Source organism: Leopardus geoffroyi, chromosome B2, assembly GCF_018350155.1.
Source record: "Leopardus geoffroyi isolate Oge1 chromosome B2, O.geoffroyi_Oge1_pat1.0, whole genome shotgun sequence".
Lineage (NCBI taxonomy): Eukaryota > Metazoa > Chordata > Mammalia > Carnivora > Felidae > Leopardus > Leopardus geoffroyi.
Genome location: NC_059332.1, coordinates 144,756,686 through 144,773,493, shown reverse-complemented (window position 1 = coordinate 144,773,493; position 16,808 = coordinate 144,756,686). Strand labels below are relative to the sequence as shown.

General features: G+C 44.2%; 1 protein-coding gene across 10 annotated transcripts in view; it reads right to left on the bottom strand.

Moving 5' to 3' along the window:
• MAP3K4 (mitogen-activated protein kinase kinase kinase 4) overlaps positions 1-16,808 on the bottom strand; it is a 114,842-nt gene that overhangs the window by 9,758 nt on the left and 88,276 nt on the right. For 3 of the 10 annotated variants that reach the window (XR_006717703.1, XR_006717704.1, XM_045500219.1), the window contains exons 12-20: positions 15,068-15,229; positions 14,474-14,607; positions 13,710-13,788; positions 12,915-12,993; positions 8,877-8,973; positions 7,947-8,084; positions 4,704-4,804; positions 3,992-4,072; positions 1,049-1,115 (exon numbers count right to left, since the gene is read on the bottom strand). Coding sequence is in view for 8 of the 10 variants with exons in the window: in XM_045500219.1 (XP_045356175.1) it covers positions 1,049-1,115; positions 3,992-4,072; positions 4,704-4,804; positions 7,947-8,084; positions 8,877-8,973; positions 12,915-12,993; positions 13,710-13,788; positions 14,474-14,607; positions 15,068-15,229 (938 nt within the window). In the remaining 2 variants the exon portion in view is untranslated. Of the gene's footprint in view, positions 1-923; positions 1,116-3,991; positions 4,073-4,703; positions 4,805-7,946; positions 8,085-8,876; positions 8,974-12,914; positions 12,994-13,709; positions 13,789-14,473; positions 14,608-15,067; positions 15,230-16,808 lie in introns of all 10 variants that reach the window. The other 7 variants (XM_045500211.1, XM_045500218.1, XM_045500214.1 and 4 more) reach the window with 4 other exon arrangements.

The following is a 16,808-nucleotide window of genomic DNA, read 5'->3' as shown; positions in this document are numbered from 1 at the left end:
TTTGAATTCTGGATCTATATTCAGACACCTACCTTACCTAGAGTCTACTATCGCAAGACCCAAAACGTTTCTGAATGTCCCCCAATAACCGAAAGCCATCTCTTCGCTGTGCCTTACCTGTAAATACCTATAAAGAGAAGTGACTTTGGCAAACCCCAGAAGAGGTACGAAGGTGCACACTCTGAGCCCTTATGACCCTTCAGGAGGTCAGGGTCAGGGTGGGGCACAGGGAGTAGCCAGGAGTGAGCCTGTGTGCAGGAGTGGACACTGCACCAACGTATCTTTGGGGACATTAAACTAAGGGCATATATGGCTAAGGCTGGTAACAATAATTGATAACATTTCTACAGCACTTCATTGTTTCCAGTGTTTCCTGCGCCTATGCATAGCTCTACGGAAACTTCAGGGTCCCGGAGTCTCCCAGAGTCCTATATTCCAACTGCGTTTGCCTCATCAGACCTAAATACTCCATAGATAGATGCATTTAAAAGAGGGAAGGATCTGAAGCATCATCAGGCTCCTTCCGTCACACAATCTCCCATGAGTTATTTCACCTGGAAATGAATTAATAGGCAACGTTTTAGGAAAGACTGTCTCTATTTGCATCCAGTCTCTCTTTGGTAATGTTCTTGAGGGAACACGATCGTAAGAATATCAACTGGAACAAATGGCTAACTGGCAACTTCTGGGGTTATCGAGCAAAACCAGCCGGTTTAATGAGCCACTTAAAAATCCAAAATCTCCTCTCATATTGCTCTTAGAACACATTTTACAGATATATGACATTTGCACAAACAAAAAGCCAGAACCCTCTGCAAAAGACCTGCCACGTCTATGAGAGAAACGGCTTGAACCTAAAGACGTGCAATGATTGCCATTTCTAAGAGAGGTGACCTTTGTGTCACGTTCCTCAGTTTCCTTACCAATTTTGTTTCCTCTTTGCCACTTGAAGGTCACCTTCCTCAAGCCTACGTGCATAACATTATCATAAGATTTAGGGGTATCACAAACTTGACCAATGATATTCTTTCTCCTCATTTCTCGATACCTCTTTTCTTCGAACAATCGGACCGACTTCTGGATAGCCTCTATGGGTCCTTGTTTGGAAGCAGTGTCTGCAGAGAGAATCACAAGCGCAGGAGTCCCCAGTCACTAGCGGTGAGTCGATGTCCGGCAAATAATCACAGAAACAGAGCGCTGCACGTGACCACTGCCGCACGGCAAGGCACAAATGAGCAGGTGTGTCCAAGAGCTCCCGGAACCGCCCCCCTCACCCCACCCCCTGCACAGGTACATACATAAAACACAGGCTAGTCAGGTCAGCGGGTGCCTTCCTCCCCCCAGGCTGTGGCTTAGCAACCTCCCACCTGCCTCCAGCCTCTCCTGTCTCCAATCCACTCTTGTTGGCCAGATCTAACTAGCATGTAAAGTTTGATCATGTTCCTTTCCTACTTAAGTTTATTTCATGGTTCTCAACAACCTGTTTACCAAAAACCCAAGTCTTGCCCACAGGATTCGAGGCCGTGTGGAATTTGGACCCAGTTTACCTTTCCCAGTTCACTTTTACAGGTAGTCTCCTTCTATTCTCCTACCACAGGTCCCAGACAAGCCAAACTGAACACACTCCTAGAACACGGCAAGCTGTTCCCCACTCCCAAGCCTATGTTCCCACTTTCCTGCCTGCCCGAAATGCCTTTTTCCCGCCACAGTGCCTAGGGAGTAACCTCACCCCTCGCAGCTCCGCTGAAGTACCACACCTTTCTAGCAAGCATCTCTGATGAGAAGAGAAGTCAGTCATCCCTTCTCTAGAAAAAGTCCAGAGCAAAGGCTCTGGAACCAGAATGCCTGGGATAAAGCCCCAGCCTCGCCATATTCCACATGTCTGACAATGGGCAAGTTAACTGACTTGCCCAATTCCTAATCTGTGAAATGGGAGTAAAATATCTTGAGTACAGAGCTATTGTGAGTATTTGATGAAATCACACATTTTGTAAAGCGCTAAGCCTTGTGCCTGAGACACAGCAATACTCAGTAAGGTTCAGCTACTATTGTTCCTATTCCTTATTTTTTCATCTGTCTCTACATCTCTAGTTCTCCAACTTATTTGATTATGAAGGACAGTGAGAAGTAACTTTTACACACACAGGTATCTAAACAACAGTTTCATAAAACAGTGAAACAGACTCCATCCTATTTTTTAAATTTTTTTTACATTGTATTTCTTTAGTAGCATTGGTTCTATATAATCTTGATTATCCACATTAATTACAATTGTAATTGGAGTAATTTTATTTCCTACAGAGATAGAGAAAACTGGGAAAAGGATAATATTATGTTACACATAAGATAAACATGGCTCACAAGTACAAGCTGTATCTTTCTTGCCTTAAGAAATGTAAATAGGTATGTGTGACTATTAGGAGACATCCTGATTTTTTAAATGCCGACTTTCCGACCCTCCTAACCGATGTGTCACAACCCCCAATGTGAAAAGCACTGCTTCATTCATGTACCCATTACAGCAGCCCTCATACCATATCCTAGCTATGTAAGAACCTGAATTTCTGGCCAGCAAAGAGAGGACCAGGATGGCTCTGAGGTTAACGCCGAGAAGAGAAATTCCCAAAGATGCATCGTGTTCTAACTGTAGTTTCTCACTACAACCGTTTCTTTAAAACTTGAATCGCTGTTTCCTCTACCTCAGTAAATGACACATCAAGTCTACTGGGCTCTGAACGAGACTTCACAGCTACGAGGCCGTGGACTCCACGGTCAGATATTTCTGGGAATGGGTTTTTTTTTTTCTTTTTTTTTACGGTAAAAACTTCTCAAGATTTCTCCATCTCTGTGAATGTGAACTGTAAGTCTCCCAACAGTTCCCAAGTTCTCTTGACCACAGAGTATTTGTTTTGAAAATCGTCACAAAGACCCGGTAAGCGTGGGAACTAGTGATTATGTGAGAGCCAGTGGAGACACCCTCTTGCCTGTCTCCCAGGCTCAAGCCTGTGGATCTCCTGCTCCAAACCCTCCAAATGCACCGCACCTGCCCCAGGCCTGGCAAAGACTGCATCAGGGTCATTTCCTTTTTTTAAAATCCCACCTTAGCCTGATGTGTGACCATCTCCCCATTTCCTCCCCACTCCAGGCCAGCAGCTCGCTCCACGCCGGTGTCTTCCTCACTCCTCCTTCCCACTCGCCAAACACACCAGCAGCTCAGGAGGCTGCAAGGGCTGCCCGCCGTCCCTGGGTAAGGCCTTCATCCGTCATTGAAGACCGGCCATGGTCTGACTTCCCCCAACACCTTCAAGATCATTTCCATTTCCAGCTACACTGCCCCATACAGCTGCTATATTCTTTAGACACTGGGCCTCCAGATGTGTTTTTTATTCTGTACATTGCCCCCTGGCTTGATGCAAACCTGTTTTTTCTTTAAAAGCCAGCTCAAGCCTCACTCCTCCATGAATCCCCCCCGCCCCCGGCCCCAACTAATCTCGGCTTTGGTGGGCAACATACTTCCACGGGGCACTGAGAGGTAAGAGTACTGGACTCGGAGACAGCACTGTATGCACGGTGGTCCTAGCTCTGTCAGTTATCACGTTCACCAAACTATCTGGCTTCTCAGAAACTTTATCGCTTAGCGTAAGATAGGAACAGTTACTCATTTCACAAATATTAATTATATTCCTATCACCTACAAAGAATTATGCCAAGGGCCCACTCAAGATGATACATAGAATTAACCATCACATATATGCTTAAAGAATACAAAGATGCATAGAACACGTTCCGGATCCAAAGGAGCTTATAATTTATTAGAAGAAATGGGAAATGTATACAAACATGCTACACACAAGAAAGTGATGTCACAGGTCTAAAAGAAATCACTAAATATTAATGTAGAAGGTCTAGTAATTCAAAAGCTAACGCATGTTTTAGCTGAGACTACTCACTCGATGCTTAAACGTTTTAAGTTCAACATTCTCTCTCTTACCCTTAGTCTGGCTGATAAGTGTCCGAAGTTCCCAACTTCTTCGAGCTGACCCACTTGAATCACCTTTTGGATATGCTGGTTCTGCAGGAAGTATGTTTTTCACACAAGTTAAGATTTATGACACAGACGCAGCTGATGTAATTGAGAGCAGGACTGAAGTGGTGAGTGGCAATGATTAGTTACCATCAACCCGTCCTTTCTGGTAATTTCTAGTTGAGGTGAGCATGAGAAGCTGTCTCTATAATCAATTCTAGAAAAGTGTACCAAACGAAGAAGCTGCCCATGGTGTTACATGACTTTAACCACGTGAACTTTCCGTAGGTAACAGACAACGGAATACTGAGCAGACATTAGATTGTTTAGGGACACCCCCCGCCCCCAACACCTCAAGAGGCCCTGCCTGGCAATAAAACCTCAGCATACCATTAACACACACAGTGTCAGTTTGTTTTTTTAAGCGGATGAGAGTGCTTGGCAATTAAAGTATCAGAGATCATGATTTTTAAAAAGTCAACAAAAGCAGACTTAGAAAGTGCAAATACAGCTAAAAAAGGCATCTATATTAAAAAGCCAGCATGCTGAGCATCAAATGTCTGAGAGTGCTGCCGCCTCTGTCTTACTCTTCACTTCTTTCTAAGGCATCAACAGTGGAAGCCGGTGAAGTGAGGCAGAGGATTCAGCCGGTCGGGGTCACAGCCAAGGCCTCACTCACCATCGCGCTCCTCGGTGGGGCTGGAGTGGCGGCTCAAGGACCGAAACTGTAACTCCGCAGCTATGGAAGCCAGCCGGTCGTTCTCAGGGACGCTGGAACCCCTGTTTCGGTATTTTTAAAAATTCAGCTGTCAATTCAATGGAACTGCAAGTGAAAGCTCCGTGAGATTCTTCTAGAGCGGTGATTCTCAACTAGGGGTAATTTCTCCCGCTGGGGACACTGGCATCTAGCGAGTAGAGGATAATGCAAAGGACGGCCCCAGATAACGGATTATGCACCCGGGACAACAGTGCTGCTACTGAGAAACCCTTCCTGGAGCTGGGAAGTCAGTCGGATTTTTATCCTCCACTGCTGACACATGAGAACCTGACTGCGTTACACTGTTTTAAGTTAAAAACAGCAAAAATAAAACCAAAACAGTATTTATTGAAGTGCTATTGACTTGTGTAGAAAGCTCCATCCATCATTTCAGCCCAGGATGGATAAAAATTATTAGTCAAACTGGCTAATATTTAAAATTATGATCATACTATATATTTATGGGCTTAATTCCATTTAAAATGTAAAATTATTACATGATTCAAAGATTTCAAACCTCCTAATAAGAAAATGGAAGGAAACACCTAGTGACTTTTTAAGCAGTAGCCAAGCAAAGGTGCAGGACAGCAGGAAGCTTAGCACGGAAAGAACAAGGTTAATTTGCTGCTTTTCCAGAATAAAGTGAAGTGTGTTTAGAAATCCAGAATGAATCCAAAAAGAGTAAAGCCCAGAATTAAATAAGGGCAGTGTTAAAACTGTAATTCAAATAATCCACACTAAATATGGCATTAGTTTATTAACAAGTTTAGTATTTTGTACACGAATGATATTATGAAGTATGGTAGCATTTATGCTCTTTTTCATGATATGCTGAATGGATTTAAGGCGACGTGGTCTACTGAACACATGTTCACAAATGACGCTGTAGGCAATGCTTTTTTATTTCCCTAAACTCTCAAATCCAGTGTAACACTTGTAAGTCTGAAGAGTGGGGGGCATCCTCTGTGCCATGTAGCTCATCAGAGTCCTGACACCATCTCCTGGGAACAGCACTGATGCTGAAGTAAAGAAACACACGACTCCTAAACCAAGGACACGTCACTCAACACCCCTCTGTTCCTGATTTCCCAGACATGAAATCAGCCGATTCCACACCCTCAGAGATCTTTGCTAGGGCAAAAGGCAAAAAAATATCCTTAAATGAGGTAGCGAGCCGGTGAACGTCTCACTACCCGCTGTGGACTCCCAGTTTCAGCGGCGGGACGGCCGGCTTGCCAAAGCCGTGAAAAATTAACCATCGGTCTCGCAGACCGCTAGGAGCCAGTTCCAGCGAGAACAGCGCAGGGAAGTTTTATCAACAACGTCAGGTAACTGAAGCCCAGCCTGTTCCCTAAGTCAAACCCAGCCAAATCAAAACATTTCCGGGATGCCCTGGGGCACAGTGACAACTCCCGGGGCAGGAACCCAGAACGTCTCTGAGACTGGGGGTGGTGGCTGCACGCTGTGAGGCTGGGGCGGTCCTGCGGCCCCGGAAGTTCCAGCCTCGCGAGACTTCCCCACAGCGCACTCGCCAACCGAGGGCTGTACACACTGCGGCTGCCCAGCAGCCGGCCACCCCGGGGTCCGCCCCGCAAGTTCCCGTCAGCCGAACCGGGCAGGCGCAGGTCCGGGACGCAGGAGGGCCTCGCTGCCCTCTGCCCACGGTCACACGTACGCCGCCAGAGAGTCGCGACAGCCTCATCCTCCGGAAACAGTGGCCTCGAGACGGCACACCGTGACGGCAGGGAAATCCCTGCGTGTCCAGAATCATCGGGAAGATGAAGAACACTTACGAGACGCTACTCGTAACATGCTGAAAAAGCCTAAGACAACGCACAGGAAGGCCAACCACACGTACTTGGCCTTCAGACTGGTAACATCCGCCCAGCGTACCACTGGCACTCACAGATGCCTTCGGCCAGACTTCATGACCCTCGAGAACTGGGGCGCTCCTCCCCCCTCCCCTCTGCAGTTCTGCAGGAATGTTGTGAGGATGCGGACGGGGCAGGCGTGGCAGCCAGCACCGCCGCCCTGGTGGAGTGTTCTGGAGTCTGCACTGGGGGGCAAGTCGCTTCCATTAACCCCGTGTGACACTTGTATAAGAAACATTGCTTCAAGAACAGTATCTGTAAAGGTCTGCCCTGCAACGCTCTAAACATAAATGAAGAAGGTGAAGGGGAGTCCGCTTAGGGTTAACTGTTAATTGTTTTAGTTGACAGCTTAAGCTGTAAAGTATGTGGAATTTTTTAGGTGATAGATGTTTATCACTACAAATTAGGGGCATCTGTTATTTTAATGAAGGAGAACAACGGAACTGCAGAAACTTTAGATTTCTATAAAGTACGTCTAAAAACAAGTTGGTGTGTCTTAGATTCTAAAACCGTACGTCATCTTTCTGCCAATGACCTACTCGTATCTCTTACGAGCACCGAGTTTCTTTACAGTTTTGTCTGTTTTGATTGGATTACCCTCAACCCCTGGAGTTTGACTCTATCACCACGTGTGTCCGAAGACGAGCACAGAGACAGTGTGTCCCCTCTGCCGGACAGAGGGGTGTAATGAAGAGTGACTGAATGGCTTTTCTCCACTAAGTGTAGGAGACTTGGCTGAAATCCTCTGTCAGAACGACTAGAACGGGTGCAGAGACTTCATGCAGGAGACCTCTGTTTTCCGGAGCTCGCCAGCTGTCTGACAGCTCTCTCCAGAAAGGACACTTTTCTCCGTAGAAGATACCCACCTCACGAACTCACTTTTCCACCCTTATACACTACTTCTAGTCAATGATTATATAAATGAGGAAAGCGGGTTAGGAAAGTGACCCTCCTCAAAAACAAATCCCCACCTGAGGGTATTAACTAGATGCCATCTCTGAACCACTATGGGGCGGGACCCCTCAGGAAAGGCGCTACTTGCCCAGATTCTCCTGTCCCCTTCGGTGGGAACTAGGTTCTCTTGTCCGATACTCTCTCAGAGGACTTGTTACTGGTCATTTTGGTTAATGTTTAGCTCCAAAGAAATACCGATCGGGCACACTGTCTCCTCGTGCTGCTGGGTGTGAGAGCCTTTGAGTCGGGACACCCCACGGGCGAATCCCAAAGCCGAGGCCACTGCGGACGTGCACACGAGGGGGACCCGGGGGACGTGGAGCCGGTGCAGGGTGACTACCTGGCGTCATGGGCACCGCTGATGGGTTTGGGCGGCACAGCGTCGCTACCGGAGGGACCGGGCCGGCCGGCGGCGGCCACAGTGACGGCAGCAGCAGGGCCGCCGTGGCTCCGCGCGTCTGAAGGCACGCTCCGAGTGCTGGCACGAGAAGAGAAGCTTCAGGAACACAGGTGAGGAAAGGGAACGGACTCTTGAATCGTTTTCAGTTAGAAATAAAATAGGGTGAGGAAGGGAAAAATATTTAAAAATATAAAATGCAAAGTTTTCTTTGAGATTCAGGTCTAAGTATGAAGAAGAAAAAAAAACTCATTATTTTGAAAAGTAATTGTGGTCTTCTCCTAGCAAATACTGTCAAATAAAATTAACTTTTAAAAAGTGATCCTACAGGGGAGAGAAAATGCTCACTCCCTCAAGATGCAGAAATGCCACCACATTCGAGGGAAAGACTTGGTACCAGAGTTCCAGAACTCACGGTAGTATTTAAGTTGCTTTGAGGTTACGTAACACGCATAAAAGTCAAGACTGAAAAGATCATTCCAATTGTTTCTCCACTTCTAAACTGACGTTTAGGATGGTTTTTCAAATGCTTATTATGCTATGCACACTCACATTTGATTTCCTAAGGTCATTTTCAACGAAAAGAAAAAGAATTATTCAAAGCGGGTCAGCATTTAGCAGCCTGAAGTTATAAATAAGCAGAGACACTAAGTTATCTTGAAAGGAACAAGTCTTGTAAACTTGCATGTCTTTTTCTCTTGCAGCTAAGGCACTGTGGTGTATTTCAAGATAAGGCAACAAAGAGCTTTTAAAAAAGGCTGAAGGAGGACACGGAAAGGATACTTAGTTACAGAGCAAGCACCCAGGAGCCCAGAGAGTGAGCATGCACCTCAGAGGAGTCATAAAGCAAATGACTAGCTGAGCACCAAATACCTGAATCCCTCTGGAGTCGGGATAATCAGATGTGGGTTAGGAGGGTCACTGTGGCATCGCGGCACCTTCACGGGACGGGGACTGTTCCGATGGATGGCTGCCAGTGACAACGGAGACAAATGCAAAGTGTTAAAGGGGTGGACAGAAGATGCCGAACCAGACAACTTAGCAGAAACGGGATGGGCCTTAATTTTGCTGGTGACCAAAATAAATCCATTACATGAGTAAGAAAATCGTACTATACCTATACTCATATTGGGGAAAACATCGCTTTTTAAAAGTTAGTAAAAGTTACATCACACAAACTTTTAGCCATTGAAAACATTTCTTAACATCCCGGAGAAAAAGTACACAACGGATGCAGAACAAACAACGTGGCCCATGTTAGAGACCGCGCCGTGGCAGCTCCAGTGAGAAAGGGCTCTTTCTGCTGGCTACACTTTTTGAAAGATTCTGGTCCATGCTAACGCCTCAACAGGCTCTGAGTCAGGGAGGGTCGCTGTCATTTTCCTGAGTACGTGGAGTTTTATTTAATTCTTTTAAATCTAGAATGAGGGGGACCAGGCACAGTTTAAACAGGTTATTCTTTTGTTCAGAACACATTTTCTTCTCTTCTTTGTTTAAATAGTCTGGCAAAAACTGGATAAAATTTACAATAAAAATTTAAAGGGGTAACCTTACCTCATGATTACAAAAACGCTGATAATTGTCCTTTCCCCGTAACTACACAGAGCTAGTGTTGCACATGTATTAAATTGTCTATTTCACCCTGACATGTTGTCCCCTTACTTCTGACTCTGTTTTAACTCTCCTTAATTTTGTAAATGTCCTATTTTCTTTTTATGTGAATAATTTTACTCCAACGTGTTTTATTCACTCCATATATGCTTTGTCCTAAGTGGAAACACTTCCTTCTTCATGGTTTTGATTTCTTTTCAGTAACATTACACAGGAAAGACAGCAGAAGTCCCCCAAACGGAGAGATCTGAAGGGAAAACTTGCAAAATAAAAATCAAGCAATTGTTAAGAAAAAAGTCAAGCAATTTGTGTCTCTGGCTCATTATCTCAACAATTACAGTAGTAAATAAAAAAAACTCCAATTGTAACAAAGATAAAAAGAAACAAAACAATAAAAATGCCTTGGAGAAGATGGTGATGTCTTTAATTGGTGGTATCTTTAATTCGGCAAACGTACTGGGAACTTGAGTCAGAAACTGCTACACACTTTCCTCATAAAGGTATAAAAGAAATACCTGCTGCTAAAACACATGTCCCCAAGTTTTACGTTCCTCATCACAAAACAGAACATTTAAGAGTATATACGACCGGGGCGACTGGGTGGCGCAGTCGGTTAAGTGTCCGACTTCAGCCAGGTCACGATCTCGCGGTCCGTGAGTTCGAGCCCCGCGTCAGGCTCTGGGCTGATGGCTCAGAGCCTGGAGCCTGTTTCCGATTCTGTGTCTCCCTCTCTCTCTGCCCCTCCCCCGTTCATGCTCTGTCTCTCTCTGTCCCAAAAATAAATAAACGTTGAAAAAAAAAAAAAAAAAAAGAGTATATACGACCAACTGCTGAGAAACGGTGGTATTTTATTGAAAAGAAAATCCGAACAGCCAATAAAAGGAAAATAGATGCTCTAATTTCACTGGCAATGTTACTAGAGAGATGTTTTTCAGGGCAAAAACGAACAAAACAAATGTCCCCAAGGAACTGGTGCAAAAAGTCGCAATACCCCCATCATGGACAAAACGAAGCCACTAAAGAGAATGAACCGGATCCATTCCTACTGACAGGAAGGAATTTCTACGATTGTCAGATAAGAAAACCAAGAGATTACTATCCAATGTGATCCAGCTTTTATACAGTGAAGTGAACGACCCTATCCACGCTTGTGTGATTACAGGAGCAGAGCCACACACAGCAGAACGCGCCCGTGCAGCGCCCTCCCTGAGCACACGGAACCGAGGGGAGGCCACACACCAGGCCGCGCTCCGTGGCTACGAGCGCAGAGCACAGGGAGAGAAGACGGTACACAACGGAACGACAGCTGGTGTGCTCTCCATTCATTAACTGCCCTCGTAAGGGAAGGGCACAAAACGAGATGCGGACGGCTGCCGCGCACAGGACACTACAGTTTACAGCTCTCATGACCTTACTGAAGCCTCATTAGCATCCGGTTGTAAGCATTTGCAGAGGAGCCTCTGTGATGTTGGATGAGCGGCCCCGGGTCAGCAGGATGTCAGGCGATCTGACTCGGCCAGTGCTGTTCCCAGCAAGCCACATGGCCGAGGGGACAAAGGGCACCTCCAGCCCACAGACGGCACTGCTGACCCACTGTCCCACCAGCAGTTTGCAGAGAGGCATGTGAGTACTTAGTGATGGATCGCACGTTAGCCGTGATTACCTAGCAACCGTAGGAGGATTGCTTTTTTTTCTTTTGTAATATTCTTCTACCTTGAAATTTTTTCTGCATGTACATTTTCTACATTTCTCTATATACTCTTCCTACATTGTAACTTTGCCACCATGGAAATGACTCCTCACGTAGGAAAAACTTTAAAGAAGTGATTTTTACTGAATTATTGATGATGTATTCTTAGTGAAATATTTTAGGAGATCAGAAAATCAAAGCTTTTAGGATAATATGATTAATCAAAACTTTGATAAGAATACAGAACACTATAAAATTGTAACATTATATAAAATGTTCAAAGAGTTTTGTAAATGGTGACTTTCATAACAGCCTCGGGAGAAAAGCAGGTATAAACTGAGTGAACTGTTTTTTAAGTATTTATTTATTTTTGAGAGACAGAGAGTGCAGAAACAGGGGAGGGGCCGACAGGGAGGGAGAGAGAGAATCCCAAGCAGGCTCCGTGCTGTCAGAGCAGAGCCCAGTGCAGGGCTTGGACTCACAAACCGTGAGATCATGACTTGTACCAAAATCAAGAGTCGATGTTTAACTGACTGAGACACCCAGGTGCCCCCTGAGAGAATTTTACAGATCAAGGAACCAAGCATTAAAACCCAGTGTACTGACTTTTCTATAGCTAGCAAATGCCCTTTAAGATATAGTTCCTCCCGCTCGAGAAATTTACCATTTATGAATTATTTTATTTTGTGTAATTTAAACTGTTTTAAAATTACTAAATTTTCATTTTTGGATGTTTATTGCATATAAATAGAGTTTTGCTTTTAGTTACTATCTCAAGAATGGGGTAAAGCACGGCCTTTTTCTGATACATACTTTGTTGTAAAGTTTCAACATACTCCATAAAACTGTATATTAACTATAATTGAAAACTCTAATTGAGGGGCGCCTGGGTGGCGCAGTCGGTTAAGCGTCCAACTTCAGCCAGGTCACGATCTCGCGGTCCGTGAGTTCGAGCCCCGCGTCGGGCTCTGGGCTGATGGCTCGGAGCCTGGAGCCTGTTTCCGATTCTGTGTCTCCCTCTCTCTCTGCCCCTCCCCCGTTCATGCTCTCTCTCTGTCCCCCCAAAAATAAATAAACGTTGAAAAAAAATTAAAAAAAAAAAAAAAAGAAAACTCTAATTGAAGTACATCATAGCATAACTTGTGTTTTTGTCTTTTAAGTAAAATCAAGTAAGAATTTACTATGTTAGTGGGGAAACAGGTACCATCTCAGCTGTGAAAAGGGGAACAATTATACTTGCCCCCCTCCAGCAGGAAAGGCCCTTCCTTGCTCCTTAACGGACAACTCTGTCTCCAAGTATTTCCTTCCCAGAAGAAGAGATTTTAAGGGGGAGAATAAAGTGTTGGTGTCCAAAAAATAATGAACTAAAATGTGTAGTTAAGACTGCTGGCAGGCAGTGAATGCCGTGTGCTGGCATTTTAATCTTCCTGCTGGATTTGGAAGGACTATGGTCTTCTCCACAGACACACCTCATTCCTGTAACTTTCACTGTCGTTTTCCGGAATACCGTTAAAGAACTTCTCTACACCGGGTAAATGGCCACAATTACAAGATGATGTGCTTGCCCAGACCGGGAGGTTCTAGGGGAAATGTTCTAACTGCCATCTTACCAAGGTACAAACCTGTAACAGGACTGTGCGGCTTTCCTATCACATGGCCAATGCATTCATTCATCAAGGCTTGAAGACTCTGGAAACCCGAGGAAAAGAGCAAGGAAGAAGGGGAATGTACATTCTCTCAATTAGTAAGTAACACAAATTAACCTTTCAGTATATTTAAAAGAAACATGCTTCCCTTAGTCAAGATTTTCAAAGTTTGTTTAAAAGAAAATAGCTATAAACATAAATTTAACACAAATTGCACATAACTTATAATGATAATACATACAATTCTATTTTTAGGAACAAAAACAAATTCACATTCAACTCCCCATAGTGCAATGATGTGCACAAGCACATCTCTACTACTTGAGGCTAAAATGAATGAATTCACATGCTGAACACCATCTTTTGGAACTGATGGAATGTACTGGAATAAAAGTGATAATATTCAGCATTTGGCACTACCCCCTCAAATGGCACATGCTCGTGTGAACCAGCTAGTCCCTCGTTAAACTGCCAAAAGGCAGCAACTAGTAAGTCAGCAATTCATAAAATCTGAAACTGACAAATATTTTAGAAGTGCTAGGCTCCCCAGCTATCCATGGACTTAGCCAGTTGGACACTATTGTTATGAAAAGAAAAGAACACGGAATTTCTTACTATGCTATTAAGAGTGCTTTTACTTTAGCATTATCGTTACAATTATGAAAATAATATTTAAGAACAGCTATAAAAAATACACAGAAATAGTAATCAATTCATTTCTTTAATGAAAACAAAACAAAACTCTAGAACATTCCATACCAAGAAGTCATCTTCCGGCAAAGCTGAAATAAAGGCAGGTTCAATGGCTTGTAGAAAATCAAAACCTTGGGTTGCCCACCTGTTACATGAAAAAGTTCAATAATCACAAAACCAAGAAAATACTGTAGCAGTTTTACTCTATACAATACTGAAATGTAATCTGACTGGAAAATTATGGTCTAAGAAAAAACATACCTTTTGGGGATGAGTAAATTTATAGCATGTTTTGTGAGAAAAGGACAAACAACTTCTTCATAAAGGAACTGGTTACCAATTTGTTTCCACTTACATTAATAACAGGCTTAAATTTCATGAGGGAGGGAAAAAAATTAGCAATCAGGAAGACCTGACCAGGGAGAAAGTGAACTCCCCTGAAGTTAACTCATTATGGAACAAATTTTGCTTTTAAGCTTTCCAAGCACTATGGAGTCTGCTGTGTTAATAGTCTCATTTAAAAACAAAACAAAGCAAAATCCTGATGGCCAAAGAGTTCAAAATGCTCCTTTTTGTGTCAGCTGCTCAGAAATCTCACATACAATATGCAAACGAAATATTACCAATCCCATATCCCTTGTATTCCTGCATCTTCCAGCTTCACAGGCTGCTCCAACACTCACACTCACACATGCTCACGCACTCACAAACACATACACACATGCTGGCTTGCTCGCTCGCTCTCTCTCTCTCTCTCTCTCTCGTCTCTGCTGGAGAGACCAGAGTACTGAGTTACTTGCAGTTCCAGGAAACATGTCCTTGGTCATTACCTGGGTCTTGTACCTCGACCGCTCTCACATTTAGTTAGGACATAGTTCATCCACTTCCGGGCAAAGCTTATATATTTGTCTCCTATCTTCTGTCTAAACTCTCCAGACATCAAACGAACAACTTCTTTATGATACTGTAAGAAGATTTTGTGCATATCAAAATGAAGAAGAAAATAACGATTATACAACTATCTCAACGCTACAAATGCCATGTCTGTTTAAAATGTCATTTTTCTAAAAACAAAAAGCAAAGTCTTATTAAAATTTACACATTTTCAAGAGCATAAAAAGTTACAGATAATATAATATCTTAAAGTGCGGCTTCACGATGTTTTATTCGTAAGTTGAAATTACAGACGTACTTTCATGATAGTAACCATCTCATAGAAGGTTTTGAATGCAGAAAGCTGTTAGCACAAAATAAGAACTGGGCAACGACTGGCCAGTCTAAAAGGAAACCAGCATTTCTGATACTCAGCAGCGTACGATGAGTCGTGCCTGACGAAGCCGTGATTACCATCAATAGTCTGACGTGAGTGCGTTACGGAGCAACTGCAAAGCTACACTGTGCTTCTCCTCTTACTCTGTACCTACCTCGAAACCAAAGTTGTACCCCTGAATCATCGCCTCGCGGTAGTACTGCTGCAGCGTAACAGACTCAGATTCGTCAACCTCCGCATCAAATTCAGAAGTGAACATGTGGTCCACTCGGTCGATGGCATTGCTTATTCTGTTGCAAAGCTCTAGCGCGTCATTCTAAAGAGGCCCAAAGCATAATGAATACAAACCAAGCAATCACCTAATACCTACTGCATTTTTAGAGGAAGACTCCTTTCGTCATCACAGACGTTTACCACTGCAATATATTTTAGCCGTATTTATTCTAGTTATTCAAAAATAAAGGATATTTATTTACTTATTTTCATGTTTGTATTCAGCATTTGTATTAGGTCTTCTTTAACAGCTTATGAAATCCAAGAGGAAAAATAAATCCATTTAAAACGATAATGTCTAGGGGCGCCTGGGTGGCTCAGTCAGTTAAGCGTCAAGACTCTTGGTTTTGGCTCAGGTCATGATCTCAGGGTTTGTGAGTCTGAGCCCCACGTCAGGCTCTTCATTGATGGTGTGGAGCCTGCTGGGGATTCTTTGTCTCTCCCTCTCTGTCTCTGCCCCTCCACTGCTCTCTCTCTCACTCTAAATAAATAAACTTAAAGAGAATGCCTAATTACTATGTGGTCTCTGAACAGACGCTTTCCTCTTCATATTTTGCACATCAACCACCAGCTGCTTTTCCCCCCCCGGGGCGGTTGCTGAAGTGTAAGTGTGGTTTCAGTCCAACACGCGCACCCTGTATTGTCGTTCTCATCTCCCTGCTGCTACTTGCTAGCAGCCTGGGGGTTCTCAGCTAGGGCTGATTTCACCCGCCTTGTGCCAAGGGGACACTGGCAATGTCTATTTTGGTTGTCACAATTTGGGGAGATGGGGTGTGAAATCTATTGGTATCTAGTGTGTAGAAACCAGAGATGCTGCTAAATATCCTACAAAACGGGCAACTGCCCCAAAACAAAGAATTCTTGACCAAAAATGTGAATACTGCTGAAGCTGAAGAGCCCTGTCCCCGCTGGCACTTCATTGTCTCCGCAGGCAGGATGACAGCCGCTCCAAGCTGGACCCCCACCCCACCCCTGAAACGCAGGCATGTACACATGGTCTCCACCGGGCGCTCCCCCTACATACTGCTTCAAAATGCTCTTCCTAAATCTTCAACGACTCCCTGAGGCCTAGAAAAAAATAAAATCCAAAATCTCTCAACAGCCTGACTTCTGTCCATCTAATTTTACCAGCTTTATCTCCCCCAACTTTCCACTGTGTCCACCAAGATCCAGCCAAATCAGACTATTTGATATGTGGTGAGCACTCCGGTTCCCCTGATCCAGAGCAATGTTCCTTCCCAGTTTGTATCTTCGGTAATCCTACAAGCTGAAATGCCTCTGTGGTGGCAATTCCCAGATGCTACGAGGTTCTAATATCTCCCTCCTCAGGACTTCAGTGTGGCAGTTCAGGTCCTGAAGGCCATAAATCCCTTAGGCTCAAGAATCATCACTATCTTATATAATTTTACACTCTCCAGAGTTCATGGACTCAAAGACAAAGTCTCTTGCCCTGCTACTGGAGTGGGAAGGCAATCGATGAGAGAATGTGTTTCCAGGTAAATAAGACAAATCAGACCGACAGAAGAAAAACAAATGTTTACCAAACTACTTCTGATTTCAAGAAGTGCTGCTTCTTCAAGCAGTCAAGCCCTGATGTGACTAAGAAGGCATAACTGATGGCC